Source organism: Coturnix japonica, chromosome 4 (assembly GCF_054131305.1).
Source record: "Coturnix japonica strain WE chromosome 4, WE-NBRP24, whole genome shotgun sequence".
NCBI lineage: Eukaryota > Metazoa > Chordata > Aves > Galliformes > Phasianidae > Coturnix > Coturnix japonica.
In genome coordinates this window covers 61225718-61250637 of record NC_140666.1, presented here as the reverse complement: position 1 = coordinate 61250637, position 24920 = coordinate 61225718, and the positions used below count along the sequence as shown (strand labels likewise).

Genomic DNA, 24920 nt, shown 5'->3' with positions numbered 1-24920 from the left:
CCTTCCTGTGCACTCCTCCTTCATAGTGAGCAACATGATGTGCTGGGTACCAGAACAGCTGCCATTCACTGCTCTTTATTATTATATTTTAATAGGGTGCCTTTCAGAACTCATAACTTCTCATCCTTCTTCATATTTTGATTGCAAGAGCAGAAAATACATCTTCCATCAGTCTCTTCTGCATCTCCTTATCCTCCTGAACACTGATCTTTGGGCCTTTATGACCTTTTCCTTTATTTGGTCCTAGATTTGATTTTAGAGAGGATTGCAGTTGGTTGATTGCTGCTTTGGGCTTCCCAGAGGCTTGTGTAACAATACCACTGCAATGAGTGGGATGTGGAAGCAGGCAGACCTTCAGGTTTGCCTGACAAAAGTCACTTCACTTAGTGCATTGAGCTTCTCTGAAAGCGGCTGCTTAACTTATTTTTGATACAATATACAGCATACCCCTAAATTTGCCATGAAACGTGATGCTGAACACACAGAACAGTGACAGAAAACAGTGTGACTGTGACACATCTTCCCCAACCTTCTGTTCCCATGTAAGTGGGATAAAAAAAGGGAAAAACATCTTGAGAATGCTCCCAGGTGACCCTTTGTGTCATGTTGTTTCTGTCCTTGGTTCCACAATGCTGCACCAGCCACTGAACTATGTCACTGCATCAAGCACACAGAAATGGGGCAGCTTTACCTCGTCTTTGCTTCTCAAATCCATTCAGAAGGGGTGTGGTACATGCATGCATGTATAAATGTATGTGGTTTTTTTTTATATAAATATGTCAGTAAGTCAATAACAAAACATCTTGATGTACATTTTTACTTTAAAATGTCAAAAATATATTTATTTTAAGATACACATACAAGCCCATTTATTGTTCCTTTCCTTTCCCAGCTCTTCCACTATGCAAAGAGAATGTAAACACACTGTTCAAAATTCAGATGCTCTCTGGTGGTTTCCCAGATGTTTCAAGTTCAATAGAATTTTTTTCCCCCTTAATTTCCTCACTTCTAGTGAAGTGCTAAACAACCATTATTCTTTTTTTTTTTTCTTTCTTTTTTTTTGCCTGCACATTGAGATTCATCTGTAAGCTCCAAACTGCCTCAAAAGTGCTTCAATTTTGCATGAGCACTAAGCTGGGGACTGGGAAGCATTACCCACTGCTGAAGGCCCAGATCATTAGAAAGAGCATGTAAATGCTCTGAACCAGAAATAAAAAGTGCACAGATTTTCTTTGTGAAGTCTCAACTGCAGCTTTATGTAAAACATGAACCTCTGGCAGGATTTTTTCCTGGCCTTTGGAAAGAAAGAAAAACAAAAAACAGCAATATCTTTTCTCAGCCACATTGTGCCTCAACCCAAAGCAGGGAAAACTGGGCTTTGACTCAAAAACTATTAAGAGCTCATCACATTGTTTTCCTACATGGCTTCCCCTCTACCTTCTGCTCCCTCCATTCTGGGCTGCTGTGCTGTGGGAAGTTTTGTGTAAGGGTTTCCTTGTGCTTTTCTTTCTACTCCAACACCTCAGGGATCTAAAATGGCGATGGCTGTGGTAGAAAACAGATATATGCTTGCAGCGAGTTTTTCTTCAGAGTCCTGCTATGCCAGAGCATGATTATTTCTTTTGTACGAGGAAAAAGAAAAAAGAAAAAGCAGGGGGAATAGCAACAATGAGCACACGTTGTTACTTCTGGAAGAGTACAACACATTTTGGAGCAATTTGTGCATATTAACACAAAAATACCATGAAACAAAAAATAGCTTCCATTTTTAAAAAGTGAGTGGAGGGTTGTTTTTGTCTCTGAGATGTTTATAGGTGAGAAAGAGCAATTCAAAGTAATTTTAAAGTATTGAACATATAGAGAACAACGAGGTAGTCATGGGATTGTTTGAGCTGGAAGGGACCCTTAAAGTTCATCTAGTTCCACTCCCTGCAATTAACAGGGTCACCTACAGGTAGATCCAATTGCTCAGAGCTCCATCCAACCTGGCATTAAAGATATTCAGGAACGGAGCATCTACCTCTCTTGGCAACCTCTGCCAGTGTTTCCTACCCTTATAATAAAATCATTCTCCTTCTGTTCAGCTTAAATCTTCTCTCTTTTAGTTTGAAACCATTTCTCCTTGTCCTGTCACCAGAGACCCTGCTAAAAAGTCTGTCTCCTTCTTTCTTATAGCCACTGTTTAGATACTGAAAGGCTGCTATCAGGTCCTCCTGGAGCCTTCTCCTCTCCGGGCTGAACAGCCCCAGCTCTCTCAACCTGTTCTCGTAGGACACAGCAGAGGGATATCGTACCAGCCCTATGAAGATGAGCCCACACAGCCTTTGCCTGCAGCCCACCTACTCCACCCCAGCAGGGGCCAGGGCTTGCATTTGTTTTCCACCCATACCCAAGAACTCAATTTCAAAATCTTTCTTGCATCTTGCAACACTCTATCCTTCAGATGTTAATGGGAAAAGAACAAAAAGGGCTTGCTTTCATTAAGAGAAAATAGAACCCAAACAGGATGCACGTTCTTTAATTCCAGTTCAAAGTAAAATCTCTCTGAAGACAGCCCTTTGTAATTTCTGTGGAAGTAAGTCAGTTAAAAAAACAGTGCAGGAATGAGGATTTTAGCTCAACCCACTGCTGTTAACTGTAATTAGATACCGTGGCAAATGTGCAGACTAGTGCAAACTTGATGTAGGTTTTAATGCAGAATTTTCATTAGGCTGTTCATCTGTACTAATTTGAGTCAAGGATGTATTTTTTTTCTAGGGATAAAGTAATGAAGAGATCACAGATAGCTGGAAGTTTTTAATTTGAACATTTGAGCTAATATTTGTGGGAAAATGTTTGTAATCTGCCTGCAGTTGCTTTCTATCACCAGCCAGCCACCAGTTAGAGAAAAGCAGCATCAAAAGCAAAAACAGGTACATGCAATCACAAAGGAGAAGGATTGCTGAGTGTTAAAGCTGTTTGCTTTTTTAAAATATCTCTAGATATATGTGTGCCTATTTATCTTTTGTTGAGATTGCCACTGCTTTATGTAGAAAATAAGATATAGGCAAAGTGTGCCGTTATGCAATCATCTCTGTCCCATTAGGATGCACAGAGTACATTTTTCTCAGCAAGAACTTTAATATTTGAAGCTGTTCTTCTTGTACATAGCCTATTTATTCATTTTAAAAACACCACATTCTACAGCATAAGTACTCCAATGTTTTGGAGCAGAATTACTCTGTGACTGTGAGAGATCCATCTCTGCAAGGGGGTAAATAAATTCCATTCTGCACTGATTTTATAGTTACCTTTGTAAAAAGGTTATTTCACAAAGGTAAATGATCAGCCTTCTACTGCAGAGGCTGGTTTCTGGTAGCACCTGTGATAAGCAATTACATAAATCAGACAGATTGTTCCAGACTATCACTAACTACAAAGATTATCACTCAGTTTTGGCCATGTGAATTGTACCATCAGAGAACAATATAACAAAGGACTGTATAATGAGAAACAAGTCTGTTCATTTCCATTAAGTCTGTATATGGTCATACCACTTTGGTGTATGGGCTTGACCACTTTCATGAAGTCAAAAATATGAGGCTGTTGTAAGGAATTTTGGATGAAGCTTTTTGTATGAAATATAAGACAGATGGGGCATATGAGAACTAAAAATGCTTTCATCCTTTTTTGCCAGATTCTGAAGAGATGATGCAACCTCTTCTGAAATAATTTCAAAACTGCCATTTTAATTTTTGGTATCAGGATTCCAAAAACAGGTGTTTTATTAAAATACAAGGGTCTGCTCTGAAAAAAGGCCTCCTATTTTATTATATCAGCCCACAGTGTCAGATGCAGATGTTCTTTGTATGACAGTAGTGGTTGAACCTTCTCACCAATATTCCATGACATTTTGTTGCCATGTGACATATATCAGCAGAGGGGCAGTCTGACAAAATGATATCTGATACAGGAGTGTATATGAAGCAAAGGTGTGGCACTGAACTTCTCCATGTGGAAAAGAATGACATTCACTGATGCTTGATGAACATTTATGGAGACTAAATAGTGGATGTGAGCGCAGTGAGGTGATGGATGGTGGGTTTCAGCAGTGGTGATGGTGACAGTGGGTCTCCACTGCTGGTGCAGATTTTTAGGAGCATGGCATACAGCCTCTTGTTCATCACTGGTGAAAATGCAAAGATCACGCTTGTGGCTGTGTTGAAAAAGAGTGTTTTGTAGCTGAGTATTTTCTCTATCAACTAGAGTTGAAAAAGAGTTGTGCTCTTTGTATCTGTTGTAGTTTCCACAGGAACAAATAGGAGGCATTACTTTCAGAGTGACCTATGTACTGCTTGTAAGATGTGACTGTAGCAGCATGTGATCTTCCCTACCCCATAGCTTTTTCCTGCTGCCATCCCAGAAGCTCATCTCTACCCTCAAGACATAAAGTCCCTGACCTCTATTTCATTCCTGCACAGCACAAAGGGAAATTTTGAGGAATTTAGTGGGACCTGTGACTGTCTAAGGAAAGAGAGCCAACAGTACCAGCAGCCAGTTTTGGCAGAGTGTTCTGAGTACTGACTTCAAGACATTAAACATGTAAAGGGTTGCAAGTTGCCTGCATGCAAATAAGCTATATTTCCATGCTTGCAGTGGCTGTGAGGCACCTGCAATCTATATGCACGTATCACAGCAGTGTCTTTCTCCAGACCAGCAGCTCATAAACTTCAGTCTCCTTAAGAAATGTGTTCTATGGCATATGTGATTGCTAATTAATGAAATACCTTTCAGGCAAATGAAAGCAGAAAAGCACAAACAGTTATCTGAATTTCCACTTATATAGAAAATAAATTATGCATCCTATTTCTTGGAGCTTGGAAGCACAGTTTAGCTTTGCAACTAAATAGCTTCTGGTTAGTATTGTGCCAGGGGGTCAGACTTATGCCAATATAATGCTTCCACAAAAACTGCTCTATCAAAGTCCTGAAAAATAGTTTCACGCATACAGGGTATTAATATCAAATGCCTAACATTTATGGTAGCCAAAGTACAACCAAATAATTTGTTGGCAGAGCAATGCCCAGTGAGGTGTGGATACTGACTCTGAAGCCTCAACTGACTCCAGACTGGAAAACAGCATTTGATTAATTGCTAATATTCTTATGTTTTCAGACCTTTACAGTGATCATTGCTCACCATAAGTAGTCACATACAGTTGCAGAACCTTATAAGATATTTTTGTTTCCCTCTGGAAAGAAATGGCTCTGACTGGCATATCTGCTCCAATTAAAATCATTGGGAAATTTGCCAACTACTTCAGTAGGTGCAAGATAGAACCCATGAGTTATTATTGCAGTTACTAATAATGTAGCATAATATCATACAATTACATTACATTTGCATACATTTAAAATGATAACATTTTTGCCTCTGAAGACCAGATTATGTACCTCACAGTTTGTAGAGCCTGCTAAGCACTGGGGGACTGTGTGAATGGAGTGTGTCTGGGCTTGATTGTGTTTCTAGGACACAGCTTATAATAAGATAGTATGTATATAAGCCACAATTCCCTCCCCACTGCTTCTTTTGCTCCAAGAGGGGTAGAAATTTTATTTTGATGTGTACCCCCAGCCCGTGCTTCTCCCCCATGTTCATGGAGCTATGCTCCTTAGCAGCAGGCACCCTTAGCACAGCTCCCGTTGCTCTCTGCCTTGCTCTAGTCATTCATCTCCCATTAACATGCAAATATGCAAACTTCTGGTTTCCTGCTGCTCCATTTCAGAGCCCAACTTGTGTCACTCTCAGAAATACATTTAATTTATTGACATGAATAATTGTGTAAATTGTGCTCCTAAGTATGCAGAGGTTTCCATTCTTGGAGAACCTATTTAATTAGTGGAATGCCATCACAAACTGATTATTATGAGGCTCTGAGCCTCCCTGTAAGCCAGCCTCTGTCCTAACTAAATAATTAGTCTCCTAAAGGGTTTTTAACTCCTTTTTATGGAAAGCCTAACAATGTGATGTCTTTATCTGGTGCCATGTTTAAGTGCTTTAAAGGTCTAGTTGATGTGTTTAAATAGACTGGCCTTGAGCAGGCATTCTGACATTTTTGTAGCCAAACTGATCCAGAACTGTATAATCAGGACCAGGAGAAGACAACAGATTTTTCTAGTTTTGTTGTATTGCTGTTTGTTTGTTTGTTTTTCCCTGAAAGATTTTCATCCTTCCTTGCACACAAGTTCTAAAACTTCTTACATTGCTACTCTCTTGGGAACTCTGCTGAATCTTTTCTGATTCACACAGATCAGAAATGAAACACTTGTGCAGAAAGAACTCAGCAACCCAAGAATGTGCTTTTAAGGAACTATATTTTTTTCAATGTGCAATCACCATTTATTTTGGAGAATTGCTTTAAATTACGTTGATTCTCTGTATTTTTGTTTTAAAGCTTCTTTCTTCACAATCTTCTTGTTGCCAGAAGTAAGGTAGTGATAATTAGTTCCAAAATCTTCACTTATCTGTGTTAGATACCCAGGACTCATATGGGCTACAAGTGGATACAGAAACAGTTATCAATCTTCTGAATGCAAGTCAAGTTTGGATAGTGCAAACAAATACCTTTCTCTTTCACATTTGAGCTAATGTTCACAGGCAGAGTAGGAGTTAGGAATCTTATGTTGCTGCTCTTTGTGGACTTATATGCACTATGGGGGATCTGTCAAGCACTTTAATTGCTTACATTCCTGTTGTGTCCCTTCAGGTGTATTTTTATAATTGCATTGCTTTAAAATAGGAAAATCATAACTTCTTTCAGATTGTGGTACCATCTAAGCAACTGTATTAATTTGGGATTTTTGCAGCCTGCTCAGGTGTTGTAAGAAAATATGGTAAGAGTATGCTGTATAACTTCACCTGCTGTAATGCTTAACCATGTGAAGAACTAGACTGAGAAAATCAATGGATTTCTAGTAAAGAAAGTAAGATAGAAGAGATATTGTGTGAGAGAGGGTGACATTTTGCTACTTATCACTGTGGCAAAGTAGATTGAAAGGAGTAAAATGAAGATGACTGTTTGAAGTCATCATCCTAAGTCTGTCTTGTGCTAGCTCTACATGTGAGATGCACAAGCGATATACTGCTGAATGAAAGCAGACATACTGAACCACCTTCTCTATGAATTCTGATGTACAGCAATCTGTCAGCTGGTAACAAGGCTATTGCTATCTGAAGTACCTTGGTAAATTCCTTCTTTGTAACCCAGCCTCAACAGGCATTTCTTATTCAGGTTATAGTGACGCATGTTAGCAGAAGGAAAAGGACTGTGGTTTTATGCAGCAAGAGAAGAATATCCCTCTGTGCTTAACCCAGAGTCTGAAGCTGCTGAGATGTTCCTCCTAAAGCATTGTGACTCTCTATGCAAATTGATGCCCACGAGCAGTGCTGGGAAAGAGTGATTGCATCAGCATTCCTGTGTGCCAAGGCAGAGGGAAAAGCAGCACAGAGTCAACAGATTCCCTTACATATGCCTCAAATGCCTGCTCTGTAGCACAGGGAGAAAATCAATATAGTAAGGAATTTCTACATTTTTTGAAAACCCTAAGTTCTGGCCATTGATCCTTATATCCCAGTTGATAACAAAAAGTTACCATCTGCTTTGATAGAGTCTGAATTTACAAAAAACAGTTCATCTTAGAGAAAAAGACACTGATATTTTTTTGCTTGTAAGCAGAAAGAGGCAGCAGCTGAAAGTATGCTCCTGTTCGGCCACGGTATAACTCTTGGTATTAATTGATGTCCAAAGGCCAAATCAATTTGAATAGCCTGATGCCTATAAGTATGTCATGGCTCTCCCAAAATATACTAAGTAGAATAGTTTGTAATTCTTAATTAGAAAACATCTTGGAAATTCAAAGAAAAAAGACCTGCTGGTATTGTTCAATGGGAGCTGGTTTGTGTGGCTTTGCATCTTCAATAGGCTATCAGAGAAATGTGTTTGTGTCCCAAATGTTAAGAATATTTCATAATCACTATTATCCAGGACTGTCATTATGAGCCTGCTTGCCTAAGCCTCTGGGTAACATAGTCCACTGTTCCATCAAACCCTGTCATAATCAGCTGTATTACAAAAACATAATATTGTAACCTTCTAAGGGTCCTTGGGCTAGTGCTATAAAAACTGGGAATGAACTGAAGTAATCTTTAGGCAAACTGCAGTCCCACAGGGAAAATATAACAATTTTGTGCATGTAATGTACATGTTCCTTCCTTTTTCTCCTCTTGCTCTTCTCAACAAGACAAAAGCTACCCCTCAGACCCCTTCTGCAGCCGAATTAGCTCATCAAAGCAGAACAAGTTTATAATACAGTGTTTTCTGCATATCAAGTGTCCACACACCACTTTGATTTTCATTCTTTGAGCTCGGTTGCTATGTATTTCATTTCAAGAGGGAAAGCTATTGTTTCCCTCCACAGTATCTGATTATTCAGTGGCTGAAGATGTCAAGAAAAACGAAGTAAAAAAAAGGCTAGGCAGTGATGGTCTCTAGCAGGAAAATGCATCTCATTAGAAGGCATTCCCAGCAGAGAGGCCTGTGATATTACATGCATGAATTCCTTTCTGCTGGTGTTAGCTGAGTTTTGGAAGCAAACAGCGTGGAGTCCCAGTGACAGTGCATGGGTGTGTACAAACAGTAATTAATCCTTGGCTCCCTGAATGGAGCCTCTGTAAAGCTAGACACAAAATCAAAGGGCTCACTGGAAGAACATGTAAGTTGTCCAGGCAGGAGCATTCCCAGCATGAATATCACCTTGTAGTCTGTGTGGGGGACTTAAAGGGCTCAAGACTGTGCTCAACAGAAGGGCTCATAGCCCAGCCTTTGGTATATGGTGATGGGGGAATGCTGTGCAGGCTGTGAGCCAAGAACCTTGCCATTCAGTTTCCTGGCAGTTCTAGAAAGAAAAAGAAAATCAGTCGTGCTACACAAAATATTTGCCTGTGGAAATTATGTATTCAAGGATGTTTGCGAGAGCGCAGTTCTGAAAAGGTGATGATGTTTTATGCAGGCAAACACATGTTAATGGTTTGTTGGTACTTTGGCATTGACAACAAAGACCAAATACATTGACAAGGAGTCCATGCACCTACCTTCTGTCCTTCCTTTTGATATCTTGTCAGGAATTAAGTGTATTTTGGCCAGGCTGTGCCTTTTTTAGGAGGAGAAAAAGGAGGTGTTGGCATGAAGTTCAATGGTGGCTGTTAGATTATCATTACCAACAATTCCTGCAGTAGTATCTGAGACACCACAACACTTTCTTGCACTTAGAAGTAAAAGAGCTTCCAACAGAGAGTACTCTGTAGGAAACATGGCCAGATCTTCAGGTAAGGGCAGATGTGTTTAGAGACTGCACTGAGACAAACTGTGGCCAGGGAGGCTGTCAGACACTGAAGTATATTGTAAATGTCTTACAAAATCATCTTAAAAAATCTTGCAGTATTTCCAGAATATGTGGCAGTAACAGCCCCCGAAGTGACATCTTGCTAAAACTGTGCTGCAGCATTTGTGCCCATCATTGCAGAGCACCAGGACATTTTCTAAAATAGCTAAATCAATTTTCCTGTGCAGTTCAGTGTCAGAGTGAGCAGAACATCTCCACATGGTGTATCCAAAGGATGTAAAATGCAGGAGGGCTAAGGGAGTCATATAAGCTGAATGACTCTATAATTTTCTGATATTTGTATGAAAATAAAACCAAATTGGATCATCACTTGATGTAAATCATCCTGTGGACATGATACAATTTATGTCAGCTGAGGTGCTTATCCTTTTATTTGTCTAACAGACACACGATACGTAATAAAAGTCATAATCAGAGCTATTTGTTTTTCAGTTACCTTTTCTTGTATTTTGCAAACAACTTGTTTCTTCTCTTCTATTATATCTTTATTGCTGCGAGATGGGCAGAGCATCAGAAGGTCTCAACCTTGCAAGCAGAACTCTGATCCTTCCTCTCTTCCTTCCTGTACACATAATTCTGACCAGTGCTCCTTGTACCCTGCCAGGTCTGATCGTCCGCGAGGTGAGCATCGAGATTTCCCGCCAGCAGGTGGAGGAGCTTTTTGGGCCTGAGGACTATTGGTGCCAGTGCGTCGCCTGGAGCTCAGCTGGCACCACCAAGAGCCGCAAAGCCTACGTTCGCATTGCATGTGAGTGCTGTGTCAGTGTGGGAAGAGTGAGGGAAAGAGATATTGTGTCTCACTCACTGGGCTTTGTGTTTTATGAAATTATGGATGTGTACTAAAGTTCAGTCCTTCAGACACACAAACAAAATTCTGTTCATCCTGTTCTTAAGAGCAAGTTGATGTCCAAGGTTAGGTTGGATGGAGCTTTGAGAAGTATCCATAGCGGAAAGTATCCCTGCCTATGGTGGGGATGGGTTGGACCATGTGATTTCTCAGGATCCTTTCCACTCCAAACTTTTCTATGGTTCTGTGATTCTGAGGTCTCATTCTTCTCCCTTGTGTGGGAGGAAAGCAGCAAAAGCATTATTTCCTGTGTACAACAATTACACATCTCAAGTGTCCGAAGCTAATGGGTAGCAACATTGTCAAAGCAAGCTCTGGAATAAGGTGACAAGCATTCTTTTATATCTACAATCACACAATAATGTTACTATTGCTACACAAAGAAAAAAAAGCCTGTGTTCAGTATATCATGTAACGAGATTGGTAATATAAGACTGCAAGAGGTCGTTTCAGCCCTAATACTTCATCACTGTTATTCACGGTTAATAACCTCCATGTTTATTATGGACGACTCCCAGCTTAGTCCCCAAGAACACAGAGCAGGCAGCTCCCTGAAAACAGATCTTCATTTGACTATACAAATATTTAATGTTCATTAATTTTCAAAGAGGTGCTTTTCCTTGTAATAGAGTAGCCACGCTTGGGACTCCTGTTCCTCTTTCACACAATCAAATCCTGTTTTATATAATGGGAACAAAATATTTCACCCAGGATTGTATCTCTTCCACAGTTTTCATCTCAAGAAAAACAGGTCTTGTGTGAAAAGGTCGTTAAGATCTAAGCATACCTACATTTCCTGCACTGATCTTAAGAATTCATAATGAAAAAAGAGATATCTTCCAGCCAAATAAAGCTTTTCACAGACACACTGTGTCTGTGGAGGAAGGATGACTCTTCTGTTTTAAGCTCTTCATTTAGAGCTTTATTCTTCTTTTCTTCTTGTGAAAGTTCTCAAATACACATTTTCAAGTGCTTTTACTCCAAGTAACTTACTGGAAATAGAGGACTTCCACCTTTGAGCACAAGACTAGCCTTGGAGAAGAATTTATCCAGAGTTAAAGGAAATTAAAAATATTGCAGATGGGTTGCCTTTAAAGATTAGAAATGCCATTAAATATGCATATAGTGTTTCCTTATGCTAAAACTTTTTCAGACTTTGGTTATTTTTTTATTTTTCTGTGCTGAAACAAAAAAGGCATTCCTTTTTTGTTTTCTTCCAGGCTGTCAGCACTTCAGGGAGGCTTAGCAATGTTTGAACAGGTTTTTTAGATTATGAGCTCTGTATTAACTCATTAAGTCGATTTTCATGTTCTGTCCATTAGCCTGTGACAGATGACCACTGTATTAATGCAGTTAGAAAGTCCAAATATATTATCACTGGATGGTTAAGGAACTTCTGTGCATTGTCACATCTATACACTAAGTTTTTATATATAATATAATCTTTGGATACATGCAAAATTTTTTGTTTGTTTGTTTGTTTGCTTGTTTATATCAGTTGACATTTCTTCCCAGGTGTCCAAATTTATATTGAAAACACTCATAATGCAGAGTTTGCTTCTTTTATTTTTATTATATTGCAGAGAAAGAAGAACAATAGGTTCAATGATTTTTGTAGTGTCTTGGGGTTTCTTTTAGAACAGTCTAATTAAAGAAATTCCAGAGAGTATTACATGCTTGTCGCTCAAACATGGCTTTGTATTTTAGTGTAGATTTTATCGTTTGTTCCTGAGCTTAGGATTTTTCAACAGTTTTGACTTAGCCAAGTCATCTTCATTCCTTGGGTCTAGGAGCTGAAGTGTTAGTCTGTCAGACGGCAGGTTTTCAAACAACTATAGAGACACCTTCTCTGCACAATCGTCTGTTTCCAATTTCACGGATTTCTATAAATTTCTCAGGTAACTCAGGACTACTCTTAGGAACTCAAACATATGATGAAGGCTATATGCCTCTCTCTGTGATGTCATTTTGTCTGCAAGATAACTATTTTAAACAGTGAACTACACTGTATCTGCATTTATCAATGTGGTCTGGATTTCAGAGGATCAAATCTGGACTATCAGGATAATGGCTATTTCCTACCTGAACTTTAAATACAGCTGAAAAGTCTTCTGATGGCTACACAGTTCACCATGAGGCTGGGATATAAGGGAGGTTCTGTGCAGTGTTTATGAATCTGGAAAACCAAGGATGTCCAAGATTTAGGAGAAGCAGAAGTGTCCAGTTCTGCCTGCATTTGTAGTTGCTTGCTTATGGCACCAATGCAGTTTTAATTTTTAGTTCACTCAAAAGGGAGCACTGAAACCTCTAGGTATCACTGAAGTGAATGGAGCATGCAAAGTGTTCTGCTTAAGTTAAATTACGGCATATTTTAATACCCAAACCTGATAGTGTCATCTCAACAGCTGCAACTGTAGCACAACTTGCCATTCCTATCACATTAAGAAAAAATATATATTCCTCCATTCTCCCTCTCTTCCTTCTCCTCCTCTTTCTCTCTTTTCTCCCTTATAGCCACTGGTCTTATTCTGGAATTACAGTGTCATCTCAAGGACTGGAGCTACACTCAGTTAAAACAAACAAACAAAAAAAATAACATTCAACATCTCTGTTCACTGAGCGTGTAATAGAATTAACTGAAAAGTAATTTCAAAGTGTGAAAAATGTGCATCCTGGAAAAGTGGCTTGTATTTGTTTAATGCAGGGTCAGGCATGTGTTAGAAAGTACATAACAACCCAGTCAATGAAAGTTCTCTATGAAAATCAATTGCAACATCGTCCTGGCCAAGTAAGAGCTTCAGTTATTCCGGAATGGAGTAATCAATAAATATGGAGGGAAGGTGCTGCTACATTTTAAAGGCTGCACATGCTAGCAATATAAACAGGAAGAATCTCAGTCTAAAGGCAACATCCTGGTTCCTCTAAGTGTTCATGTAGGATAGGAAGCCACTCCCTTCTGGGCTGTCTTTTTCTGAAAACGAGAAGAAGCAGTAGGTGATAGAAACATCATTATTTTCAGCTTCTTTTGTATGCTGCAGAATTGATCTTCCAGAGGCATTAGACTTCCCATGAGAGCAGAGCTGAGCCTTTTGTCCTCTTGAACCAGCAGATATGCTGGGATTCATTTTCACTCTGTCATTCTTGGTCGCACAGCAAGCAGCAGAGTGGGGGCTCTCAATGTACATCTTAGTGGAGCTGGAAAAATATGATATAATTGTCTGGGATAACAGTCTGTGAAAGTGCTAAAATGCATTTCCTACTTGTTCGCACATTTCTTATTTACGTCAGACACATCCTGCCAGGTGTGTTGAAGTCACTAATAGGTTTTGATACAGTTTTTCTGATAATGTTTTCTTGTTTTTTTGTTTGTTTTTTTTTTAAAGTTACTTTCACAGACAGAGGAAGGGAGTATTTGAGGTGCCTTTTATCTTTGGCTGAAAAACATCAAGCCCAGTATAAAGTTTTAATGTGAATGTTATGTAACAAGGCAGATGTCATTGAACAGCTAAGACCTAACAGAGACAATTCCCGTTAAAAGGATGAATGAGGCTTGAGCATTTGCGAGCAAGACTAGAATTAAACCCACCAGGAAATGCATCTGATAAAGACTAAACAATAGCCACAGGATTTGACCTAATTTTTAGATCAAATAATAACAGGGTGGATAAGACAAATTGCTTTGAGCCCGTGTTCAGAAAGCAGCCTCACTTTTCATTTCCTCCAGTTCTGTGTCGGTGTTGCCTCACTGACTTCATGATGTTAACCCAGTCTGTCCCTGAGAAGATATAGTGAGAATGTGAGCTGCTGTCAAGTTTTCAGTTTTTTGAAAACTTGTAAGAAAATATCAGCTTTCACTGTCATTTTGGTTGAATAATCTTTTTTAGTCTAATGAAACTGGTTATTCTTTCCTATTTTGTTACTTCTTACCTTAAATCAGAAAGGAAGAGAAGAAAGGAAAGAGATAAAGAAAGAAAGAATCTTATTTTTCGTTTTAAAAGCCCTGGTGTAGTTAGGAACTGCACTTGTTAATCTTTTGTATAATTTCATATTCATTTCATGTGTGCTAATCTAAAAGCCTTTTTCTCCCTGGACGTTTTTTCAAAGGAATGTAACTAATAGATGCATGTCAGATGCTGTATACTGATAAGATAAATGCGGTATCAAAAAGTAGACTGGTTTACCTGATGGTTTATCTTCACTTACAAGGATATGCAGCCATAAAATTAACAGATATGCAGAAATCATAGATTCATTACTGGCACTTCATTATCTCATCTCTTAGTATTGGGGCTGCAGTGCCTTTCTTCTTCCTGCCTTCACAAATATAATCCAGGCAGTGCTGTGTGGATACAAGCCTCTAGCCACCAAAGTGTTTGTGCTACCAAAGCACATTGCAGTAGATATAAAGTTTGGTGGAGAGATAGGTGGGAAGAATAACACTTGGGAGTTTTAATAGGAAGGCATGTCCAAGATGTGTGCTACTAAAAGCAAGAAAAAGGGGCATTTTTTTGCACTTTCCTAAGTGTATATAAGAGTTAGCAGAGATGATGGGACCTTAATTTCTTCCTTGTGCACAATTTCACTTGTTCCTGATCAATATCTGCTGCTTACGGTTAATAAGGGGATTACTGCATGGAGCCGAGATTGCTGAAGAGACAACAGCAGATCACAGGAAGGGCAGCACGGAGTTAACCGAGCATTTAACACACTCAATACTCTTCTTTCTCTCCTCATAGGCATGTCTGTGTGCTGCCTCCCAAATTAATAGGCACAACCAGCTCTCAAACTTCAGCATACAATTGCAGAAGTAATAAATACACATAAATAAGCAGTACCAAATGCAATAAATACAAATCACATTGTTTTATAGTAAGGGCTTACGGCTTTATAAATTAATATGGACATTCACTTCACAGTTAACATTGCTTTAAATGAAAAAGGAATATATTTAATGAATCTATATGGATTTAATCCCCTGGTAGGAACCTTGAGAATATCCTGAATATATTGACATGCTCAAGATATAATCATTTTTCAGTGGAGTCTGTTTAGTGCTTTATGGTGAGACAGAGATGCAGTCAGAAGCTAACAAAAGTTTGTGTATGTTTTGGTAGTGAGAAAATAGCTCTCTGAATCAGAGTAGCGTATCAGAAGGGCAACAACAACAAAATGCCATGTTTATATAAATTGTTTGCTGTTTTTCTGTTTCAGAGTGTTAGAAATTCAATTCTACATATAAATTGCAATGTGCACCTGGCGTTTCTAATGCCTGTCTTCAGTGCATTTAGTTAATCTGCCATCTAGAGCCTGTTGAAGCAAAGTCATTTCAATTTTACTTTCAGATGTATTTGAAAAATGAGATTTAGATCCCATCTTTAATCAACGATTAAAATAATGAAAATAATTAATTGTATAAGTTAGTTTCCAGGTTAAGCTTACAAATTAAAACAAGAAATATCTAGCTATCAAGTAAAAATATAAGAGGAGGTGAATGGTGTGATCTGTGAGTGCTGGAAACCCATCTGCTCAGTGAATTCTTTATGAAGTGGGCTTGCTTGTATTTTTTACAGTTGTACCAATACCAAATGTCTTCTATGGGCCCTTTGCTACAGACTTAGCCCACACGGAAGCTGTTGTTGCAAAAGGGAGCTCTATCCCACCAGCACCTGGCTAAGCTAACTTAGAGTTGAAGAGGGAGGAGTGGGACAAATGGTTCTTTCAAGCCGTGCAGAGGGTGGGTGAGTCTCCAAGGAATTGCCAAGGGAAAGCTTTATTCTCATCTGTCTCAAAATGACATCAGTAGAAGGTAGGACAAATGTGCATGTTTTATTTGCTCAGGCTGTAAAGACACAAATACAAGAAAAAAGCAGGCCCTGGGCTCAAGCAAAGCATCTTCCAGGAGGTAGACCAGTAGGTAAGGGGTACTCATCACTTTGTTTAGTACCTCAAGTCAGCCTGCACCCTCAAAAGATACTGTGCTCTTGCAAGAAGCCTTCTCTGTCCCCATCAGCTGCTGGACTGTGAGAGCTGAGATGGCTTTTTGGTCACAGGGATGACACCTTAAAGACTCACTCCCTGGGTTGTTGCTGGCCAGCTCAGCTCAAACCACATCTTGTGAACTGGGAAAGCTCCAGTGTCGTATTTTGTTCTAATTAACAACAGACAGCTGAGAGCTAGAACCACACAAGATAAAGCGAAAGAAGAGAACTGTGAACTGGGAGGCCAAACTATGTCTGATAGCACATGATTTCTTATATTTGAAATTTCACCCAGCAGTGCAGTGGAAAGTGATGAAAGAGGAACAGGCCAGTTTTACAGTATTACTCAGGTTTCTCTAGCTCATGATCAGTTATCTAAGTTTGGGAAATAAATGCAGTGAGGTGTGTCTTCATATACATGTGGATCCTCTTTCATTTCTTAGAACATCATTGGCATTTTCCCACTCTTTCTCCACAGTTATTTTTCTCATGAAGTATTTCATATTAAGCTAACTAAAATTAAAACAGCATCAAATCTGGCCACTTGAGAATACTCTCATCAATAGGAGGTAGACTTGATTAAGAGAGCTTGACTAACGATTAATATACTAATAATGGTTTAAAAGCATCTTGCCATATTCTCTCTTTCCTAGTGTTTTAACCACATTTTTTGCATGAGATGTATTTGGTTTTATATGTATGTCTGCATATGCTACCTATATAAAGCAAACTGCCATATATATGTACACCTCATTAAGGACTCTACATATTCTTAAGAACTTATTTCTCTGAAGGCATACATTAGATATACTTCCCTCAGTGACTATAGCTAATGTGAAAGCTGGATAAAAAAATAATGTTGCTTTTCAATTTGTTTTCTTAAACCTTGCTTTTTTCTTTCTTTTTTTTTTTCTTTCTTTCTTTTTTCTTTTCCATTTAATTTTGAAATATTTACATAGAAGGAAAGCAGAAGTTGGAGTTACTATAAGGAGCACAGGATAAAGTGTCTTTAAGGTCTACCAAGGGCAGAAATCCATCTTTCCCTGACAGTAATGCTGCATTGCTCAGTTTGTTTATGGTTTACATCTAATTCCTGGCTGACAAGTGTCCTTTTTTCATTCTCATTCATTAGTTACCCTTACATTAGCACCGCCTTTAAGGCATCTGGTCTGCCTCTTCTCACATTTCTCAGAAATGATAAAAGATATCCTTAAAGTTTTACCCACCCACCTGCCACAGCAAAAAACAGAACAACAGTAAGGAGATAAAATAGATTTGATTAAAAAGAAGACTAGGGCCATTCTTTGTTCTTCCATAGAAGATGACAGCTGCTAAAGTAAGTGTGAGGAAATACTGTGAGTTTATATGGAAACTATTACCTTTAGCAGGTGAAAATGCTACTTTTGAGTGTTCTCTAACCTAAAAATTCATTGAACTTAAATGGAATTTAACAGTGCTGCAAAAATAAGTTTTAATGCTCATCTCCCCAAAAAGCATAGAAATTCAGGAATAAAGCTAACAATATGGTGTACACGGAGTTTTGATTTCCCATTACACTATTTCAGTTTTATGCTTGTGGAAATTCTCTCATTTCAATGCAGTTCTGAATGCAGCCATCTGTCCTTAACAGATAGGCTTGTGCAGAAGTATTTCAGGAGTCTTGGAGGAAAGTCTCGTCTTAAGTATGCTGTAAATGTGCTTCAATATATGCCACAAGAGCCCCCTCTGAATTTACTAAGACTGTATATTAGTAAAGAAATTAGCTATGCTCAAGGTGGTGGGCCAGAATCTTAATTCTCCTCTGTGGTTTCTTTTTATGACTATATCATTGAAGGTGTGTGAACAGCAGGGGAAATGCCTTCTGGTGCTGTGTTGACCCCTAAACCTGGGGGCAGAGTGGCACACATGAAGTAGCCACTGGCAGAATGAGTGGGACCTTTCAGCATCACTTCCCAGCAGAGCTTGATCTGCTCTGAAGAGATGAGTTGTGGCAGCAGCACTACCTGTATAATGGGGAGAGTATTGCTAACTCAGTCAGGGATTATTCAACATTACTAAAATAATAATGGAGAGAAAGTGCAACTGCCATCCTTGTGTGTCTCTCCCTATTGAGAGTGAGGGTAGAGAAGGCTCTCTCAGCATCACATTTACAGGGCTGCTGCTGACCTAAAGCTTTAATAATTCACACTGCCTCCTCACAAAGAGGTCCTGACTTTGAATAGATCTAGTGTTTTATTGTTGGTTTTTTTTTTTCTTTTTTTTTTTTTCCAGGCATATTTTCTGAAGATTTTGAAAACTTGTTTTTTTTTTAAAAATGGATGTATTTATTTGTCTTTTGCCATTCTGTGACTGTGAGAAAATGAATTCCTTCTGCTTGCAAGCAATTGTAACATATATGACACTTCAGAAAAACAACAAATGTATTTGAGAAAGCTTTGCTTGGAAATGATCCAAAGTCCCTCGGTACATTAGCACACTCACCCACTTCTGGTTGGCAGTGTGAAGTTGTCATGAGCACTGTAACTGCTAAATGGAAAAGGAAGCTGCAGATTGAAGAATTAGAAGGAAATCTTTGTTATCTACAAAAAAAAAAGCCATACTGCAAGGGCCATGAAAAATAGGAGTCAGTGCCAAATGCAGTGTAACCCAGTGAAGTGTTTCGCAGTAGCACAGTAGGTGAGGAAATTGCTCTCCTAAGCTTTACGCTTCTTTCTAATTTAGAGTTCACCTTATTACCATGGTTGTCTTTTGCAATCAGTGAACCATATGCCTGGTGAGGTAGAAGCTGCCCTGAACAACTGCTGTCTGTAGCTGCTTATAGGTGGCACAGCTGCAGCAAGAGGTAGTAAGTATTTCTGCATGGGTTAAGCTGTAAACCCGTGGGAGGGAGCCAAAAGAATAGGGTATAAAAGCTTCCAGTCATGTAAATACACAAATATGTACCTTTTTTCTTCTTTTTTTCCTTTTTTTTCCTTTTTTTTTTTTTTTCTCAAATGAATATCATTTACTCAACAGTACCTAATGGCTCCTTTGAGAACATTACTGTCTATTATGTCAAGGCACCTACTTAGTGTATTTTTAGTTTGTGACTCATTGACCCGCTTCAGTGGCACCAATAAGTGGGGTGGGAGAGGAGCTGGGAGGGGCTCTTCCCACGGGATTCACTGCACCTCCCTCATCCACACTGGAGAGCTTTACAGGGAAAACAAGCCCTGCACACCCAGCACTTCCAGCTGTTGATAATAAAGAGGGTAAAGTGTGTGGGTTTCTTTTACTGTTATTACACATTTCTAGACTTAATGCTGTTTACTTTTGTATGCACTAAGACTGAGGGTTTTTAGAGGGGAGCGTTTTATGAGTGAGGTGATTGCTGTGCATGCATGAGGCATGCTAAGAACTTCCGTGCTCTATGAAGGTTTCAGGAAGGCAGAGATAGCAATAAATCAGCACGCCAAGGAAAAGCCTCAGATTCTTGTCTGTCTAATCTGGATCTACTGTCTACTATCCCTCCATATCAGAATAAATGAATGCTATTATTAATGCAAAACTTCTTAGTATTATATGCTTCTTATAATATAATATATATTCTTATAATATATATATTCTTATATTATTACCAGCACTGTAACTTTCTTATTTAACCTCAACTGTGATATTTGAACACATCTGTTGTAATTTTCTTACTATGTACATATGCATACATGCAGATGTACATTAAGTGCACTAAGGCACTTCTTTCTTCCACTTTGGAGAAGAAATAATTCCTTTGGAGATATCTGTGGAATTAACAGTGATACAAGATCTTAAAATCTATATTGCTGCTTGCAATATAGCCCAACATATTCTTTCATCGAAAGCAAACTGCATTTGGTCACTCTCACATAAGGTAGCCTTGCTGGGCTGGAGTAACTCCAGTGTAACAAGGATGCCAACACACACAACCATGTAAAGGTTGACATGTTGTCTGACAAAATTACCAATTCTAAATGAAAAATAGCACTTTGGATGGTCTATTTGTACGGTGGTTCACTTCAGTGATATGTTTTCCAGAACAGCTGTGGATTATAGCTTCAAAATATTTGGCTTTTAAATTGTTCCTGTACAGTTTATTTCTAGCATGACACAACTATTTGCACAACCTTGCCACGAACCAGCATAGGGAACTTTTCTAACTTCAGAACAAAATTTAAAAATCCCTTTATTTTTAAAAGGTGTGTTTTCAAAGATAGATCAGCTCTCTGACATGGCTTCCAGCATGGCCCTGTGTTTACCTGCAGCAGGAGCCAACAGCAGCAGGGAGAAATGTCCCCAACTGCCATTGGGGCTGAAGGCTCGCTTCTCCAAAGCCCCATCCTACAGAGGATGCCAATGCATGATGGAAATACAGACATAAGTGTACAAAAGCTAAAGTTTTCAGCTGCCCAGTACAATGAGCATTTTCATGGTTAGGAGGTACATTTGATGTCCCTCTGCCTTTAAGGTTTCTGTGGTGCTGTGCACAGATCCAAGTGTGGTTTGACTCCTTGTCACGATTGTTGTTATCTAGTACTAAAGGAATAGTGAAATAGTAAAGACAGATGAGCTAAACTTGTAACATTAATGTTTAAAAATGGCAGCACTAACACTTTAAACACTTTTTTTAGGAAAATCAGCTTATGTGTTTTATAGGCTTATATAATTTCCTTTAACTTTCTTTAGTATTTCCCAGCACCTCTTAGCAAACATAAATTATCCAAAGAAGGAATTTCTTTCTTCTTGAGTTCCATGTCTGGGCATGACCTTTCAAAGTGAGGCCTTGGTTCCTGGCCTGGTTCACATGTACTGCCACAATATAAATAATAAATCTGCTATGAAACCTTTGACCACTTCATGCTTGAATGAAGTGAAAACATGCCTCAGCCTTTTTAAAGTGCTCCACTAACCAGGGAGCAGACATTCTATTTTCTCTGTTTAAAAAGTCTTTTATTGGGTGGTATGGCAATGAAACATGAAATAAGTGACCAGTTATTAATATTATTAATTTATTAATACTATTAATTCTTCTCTCTCCCCAGATCTCAGGAAGACTTTTGAGCAGGAGCCCCTGGGGAAAGAAGTGTCCCTGGAGCAAGAGGTCCTGCTCCAGTGCCGTCCTCCTGAAGGCATTCCGGTAGCTGAGGTGAGCAGCAGTGGTATTTTGTCCCAGTAACTTGTACTTGGATATCCTAACTGAGGACTGATCTGTGGCTAATGGAGCAGGGAATAAGGGCTTAGCATGATGAATGGGTGGCAATGAAGAGCTGGCTGCCTGCTGCTGGTAGATAAGATTGATCGGGAGCTGATTAATGACTTTGGAGGCAATTACGATGTCTTGCTGGGCAGAGCTACAGGTGATGTGGTTTCAGGGTTTTTTTTTTCCCTTTCAAAAATCCTAGTTATGTCTGACGTCAAAACAACATATAAGTGGTGGGACATGCTGATACCAGCCTATTATCCTTCCCTTCCCTGTTAAAGGAAATGCCATTTCAGTTTCTGAGAGAGGCACCTTCTCAGCACACCAAGACATTTTAATTTTTGTTTGCCAGGTTTCATTTCCATCACACATTTGTGCACACACTTGAGTATGTACCAGGATAACTAGCTGGGTGCACAAGGATGTACTGTAGTTCAGGTGAAGCAGCATGTGGTAGAGGCAAGTAGGGGATGCATCTGCATAAGAATTTATCTTCGTGGGCTTATCTGTTTTTATGATTTTTGTTGTTGTTGTTTTGTTTTGTGGTGGTTGGGGTTTTTTGTTCGTTTGTGGGTTTTTTTGCTAACATTTTAGTAGAGAGTGGGTAGCCTTCCACCCACTTGGCAGGAGGGAACTTTCTCTTCACCATAATCTGTGCCCACCAGCCACAGCAGGTATCCCTGCCTACGTGCAGCTGTGGCTTCAGTAAAAAATGGCTCTTGACTTGTTCACTGGAGGGGGGTCCCTGAGTCACAGGTTGGCTCTGAAGTCCTAAATCTGCTGTTGATGTTCAGTGAAATATTCATACTCTTAATGATGGTGATTCCCCTATCCCAATTCTCTTCAGTCTCCTGCTGCCACACAGAGAGGGAACTGTTGCCTATTTGCATTAAGTTAGGCTGTCATGGCTAAGTAGCAAAATGATTGTCCCTCAGCACTGATGACTGATTTCTCAGGAGTCCGAGCTTAAAATGTTACCTCCCTATCTTACACAAGGTTTAATCAGGCTTAATTATTTTTTTGTAGAAAAGTGTCCACAAACATCTGACAGAACAATTAGCATAGAAGATTTCTCCTGCTTCCTTTTTCCTTTGGCTGTTTTCTTCTTTCTTATGCCCAAAACTGTACAGAGCATTTAGGTCTGCTGAGACAGCTTGGTGATGGCTATAATATTAGTCAGTTGGCTTTCCCCAAGAACATTTTAGTAGCTTTTTAATTTATTTTTTTCTTCTATTTCTGATGTATCTTTACATCAAATCAATATGCTCTCATGCCTTGACAAGTATTTGGAATAGGATAGGTAGTTCTGGAGGTGTAGATACCACCAGTGAACTTCATTAACTGAAAGTGAGATTGGTTGTGACAAGTGGTTTGAGCATGATGTTACAAGAACCTCTGAAGTTTCAGCAATCAGCCCATCTATTCCCATGGAAAGGTCTGTAAAACCCCAGCCAGGCCTGGAATAGCATGATTTAACATGACTTGTGGAAGGGGAGCTCTCTCTGCTCTTATAAACTTTCTGCATCAGCCATTAGCACTTGTAATTGCTATTCTTAAATCAGATTATACCTGTCCTCCTTACACTGAGCTGCTGTAAAGGCAAAAAGTAAAAATAAAATAAATCAAAGATGCCTGAGTAGCCTTGTCTGCTTCCTGATACTAGGAAGTGAGCTCTGAAAAGATCCTCTGCGAGTTGCTCTCATAATAATTGCACTTATTGCTGCCTACTTGTATCCTGGCTCACTCTGTCAGCAGCAGAGACTCATGACTCTACACTGGCTCCTAATATTATTTGTGCCATGGTCAGGGCAGAAACCAATTAACACTCGGCAGCCTCAGAAATCATATATTCGCCATCTGACATTGAAAAGAACTGTTCTAGATGTTGTATTTTTTCTCTCTCTTCTGACTTTTGAAGTCAGGGGGAGATCAAACACCCAGATTGGACAGCCACCTAATACAGACTCTTTGTAGATTCTTTCCAACACTATTAAAAGTACAAAGACCTGAACGCTAATGAATATGAATACCTTAATGTGACACTATATTACAGCCACTTGGTGAAGCTGGTAAGATAAATTTTAAAAAAAAACAAGATGAAAGGTAACTTGGTAGGTTGAAGGATTACATGATTATTTTAATTTAGAGTTGAATTAATTCTATGTTTATGACTTCCTTTATTTGTTCAGAGGATTTTCTGATAGGATGGTACAGGTAACAATGAAATCAATTGGGAAAAGGCAGGCAGCAAACCAAGGCTTTTTGCACAATGAGTGGCTTGATTTCAAGTACAGTAGGTTTCTTAGTATTTTGAAGTAGTGGGAATAACCATACTTAGGGATACTTTTTTTTTGTAGCTAGGGTATTTATTCTTGTAATTCTCAGCATATTTAATTGCAATTAACAGCACTGGTCTCTTGCAGATCAGTGCAGGAGCAGATATTATTATTGTTGAAAAGCTGAACAGCATAGCAGCATTCAGCTGTTCCACGGGGCAAGAAGGTCAAGACGGGCAGCACAGCTTTTAGAACAGCACTTAACAGCCCCTCAGCCCCTGCCAGGACATGATGAGCATTAGAGTAGACTCAGATCACAGCCACTGAAATGAAACCTCAAGATCCACTTAGAAGAAAAATAGAAGTAGTCTTGTTAAAATACACCAGTCACATGGCCTGAGGTCAAATCAAAGTAGAGGTCGAATCAAAGCACATCTTGCTTGTTCATTTGGGATGAAGTAAGAAGTAGACAGTTTTCTTGGTCACTAGGAAAATCAGATCAGCTGCTCTGTGTCCATATACCTCTGTCCAACATCTGTGACTCCCATCCTAGCATTATAGCCAACACCAAGCTGAACCAACCTACTGGCTCTAAAATACCTGAGGAAATGTTTTTCCTTTTCCTATACGTGGCCCCTATGAATTGGCATGGATACACACTGAAGTTTCCGCACAGAGCTGGGGAGTAAAGGGGCAAATTCACATGCTCCTGCAATTATAAGAAAAGGAGAAAGGAGAGGAGAGGAGAGGAGAGGAGAGGAGAGGAGAGGAGAGGAGAGGAGAGGAGAGGAGAGGAGAGGAGAGGAGAGGAGAGGAGAGGAGAGGAGAGGAGAGGAGAGGAGAGGAGAGAAAACTAAAAAAACCTGCCCCACCTCTATGCTTCTTTGACCCGTGCTTTGCCTTGGTGGGAAAGAATAGGACAAGACAGTGAGATAAACAGTCTTGCCTGCTTATCATCAAAAATTGCTGCTGCTCAGCAGTTTTTAGATTTCAGGCAGCTCCAGCCTCCTGGTCTCATCCCAAACAACCATTTCTGCTTTGCTCTGTTCTGTGCATGCAAGATATATATTTTTCAAGCTTAATCTGAGAAGCCAAGAAGAATCCCATTCTGCTGCACTCCAACACTAATGGCAGAACTATTAGCAATTAATTCCCTAGGTCATTTAA

General features: G+C 39.3%; 1 protein-coding gene across 2 annotated transcripts in view; it reads left to right on the top strand.

The window, feature by feature from the left end:
• UNC5C (unc-5 netrin receptor C) overlaps positions 1-24920 on the top strand; it is a 227898-nt gene that overhangs the window by 156548 nt on the left and 46430 nt on the right. For both annotated transcript variants that reach the window (XM_015862013.2, XM_015862012.3), the window contains exons 3-4: positions 10045-10188; positions 21320-21423. In XM_015862013.2, coding sequence (XP_015717499.2) covers positions 10045-10188; positions 21320-21423 — 248 coding nt within the window. The remainder of the gene's footprint in view (positions 1-10044; positions 10189-21319; positions 21424-24920) is intronic.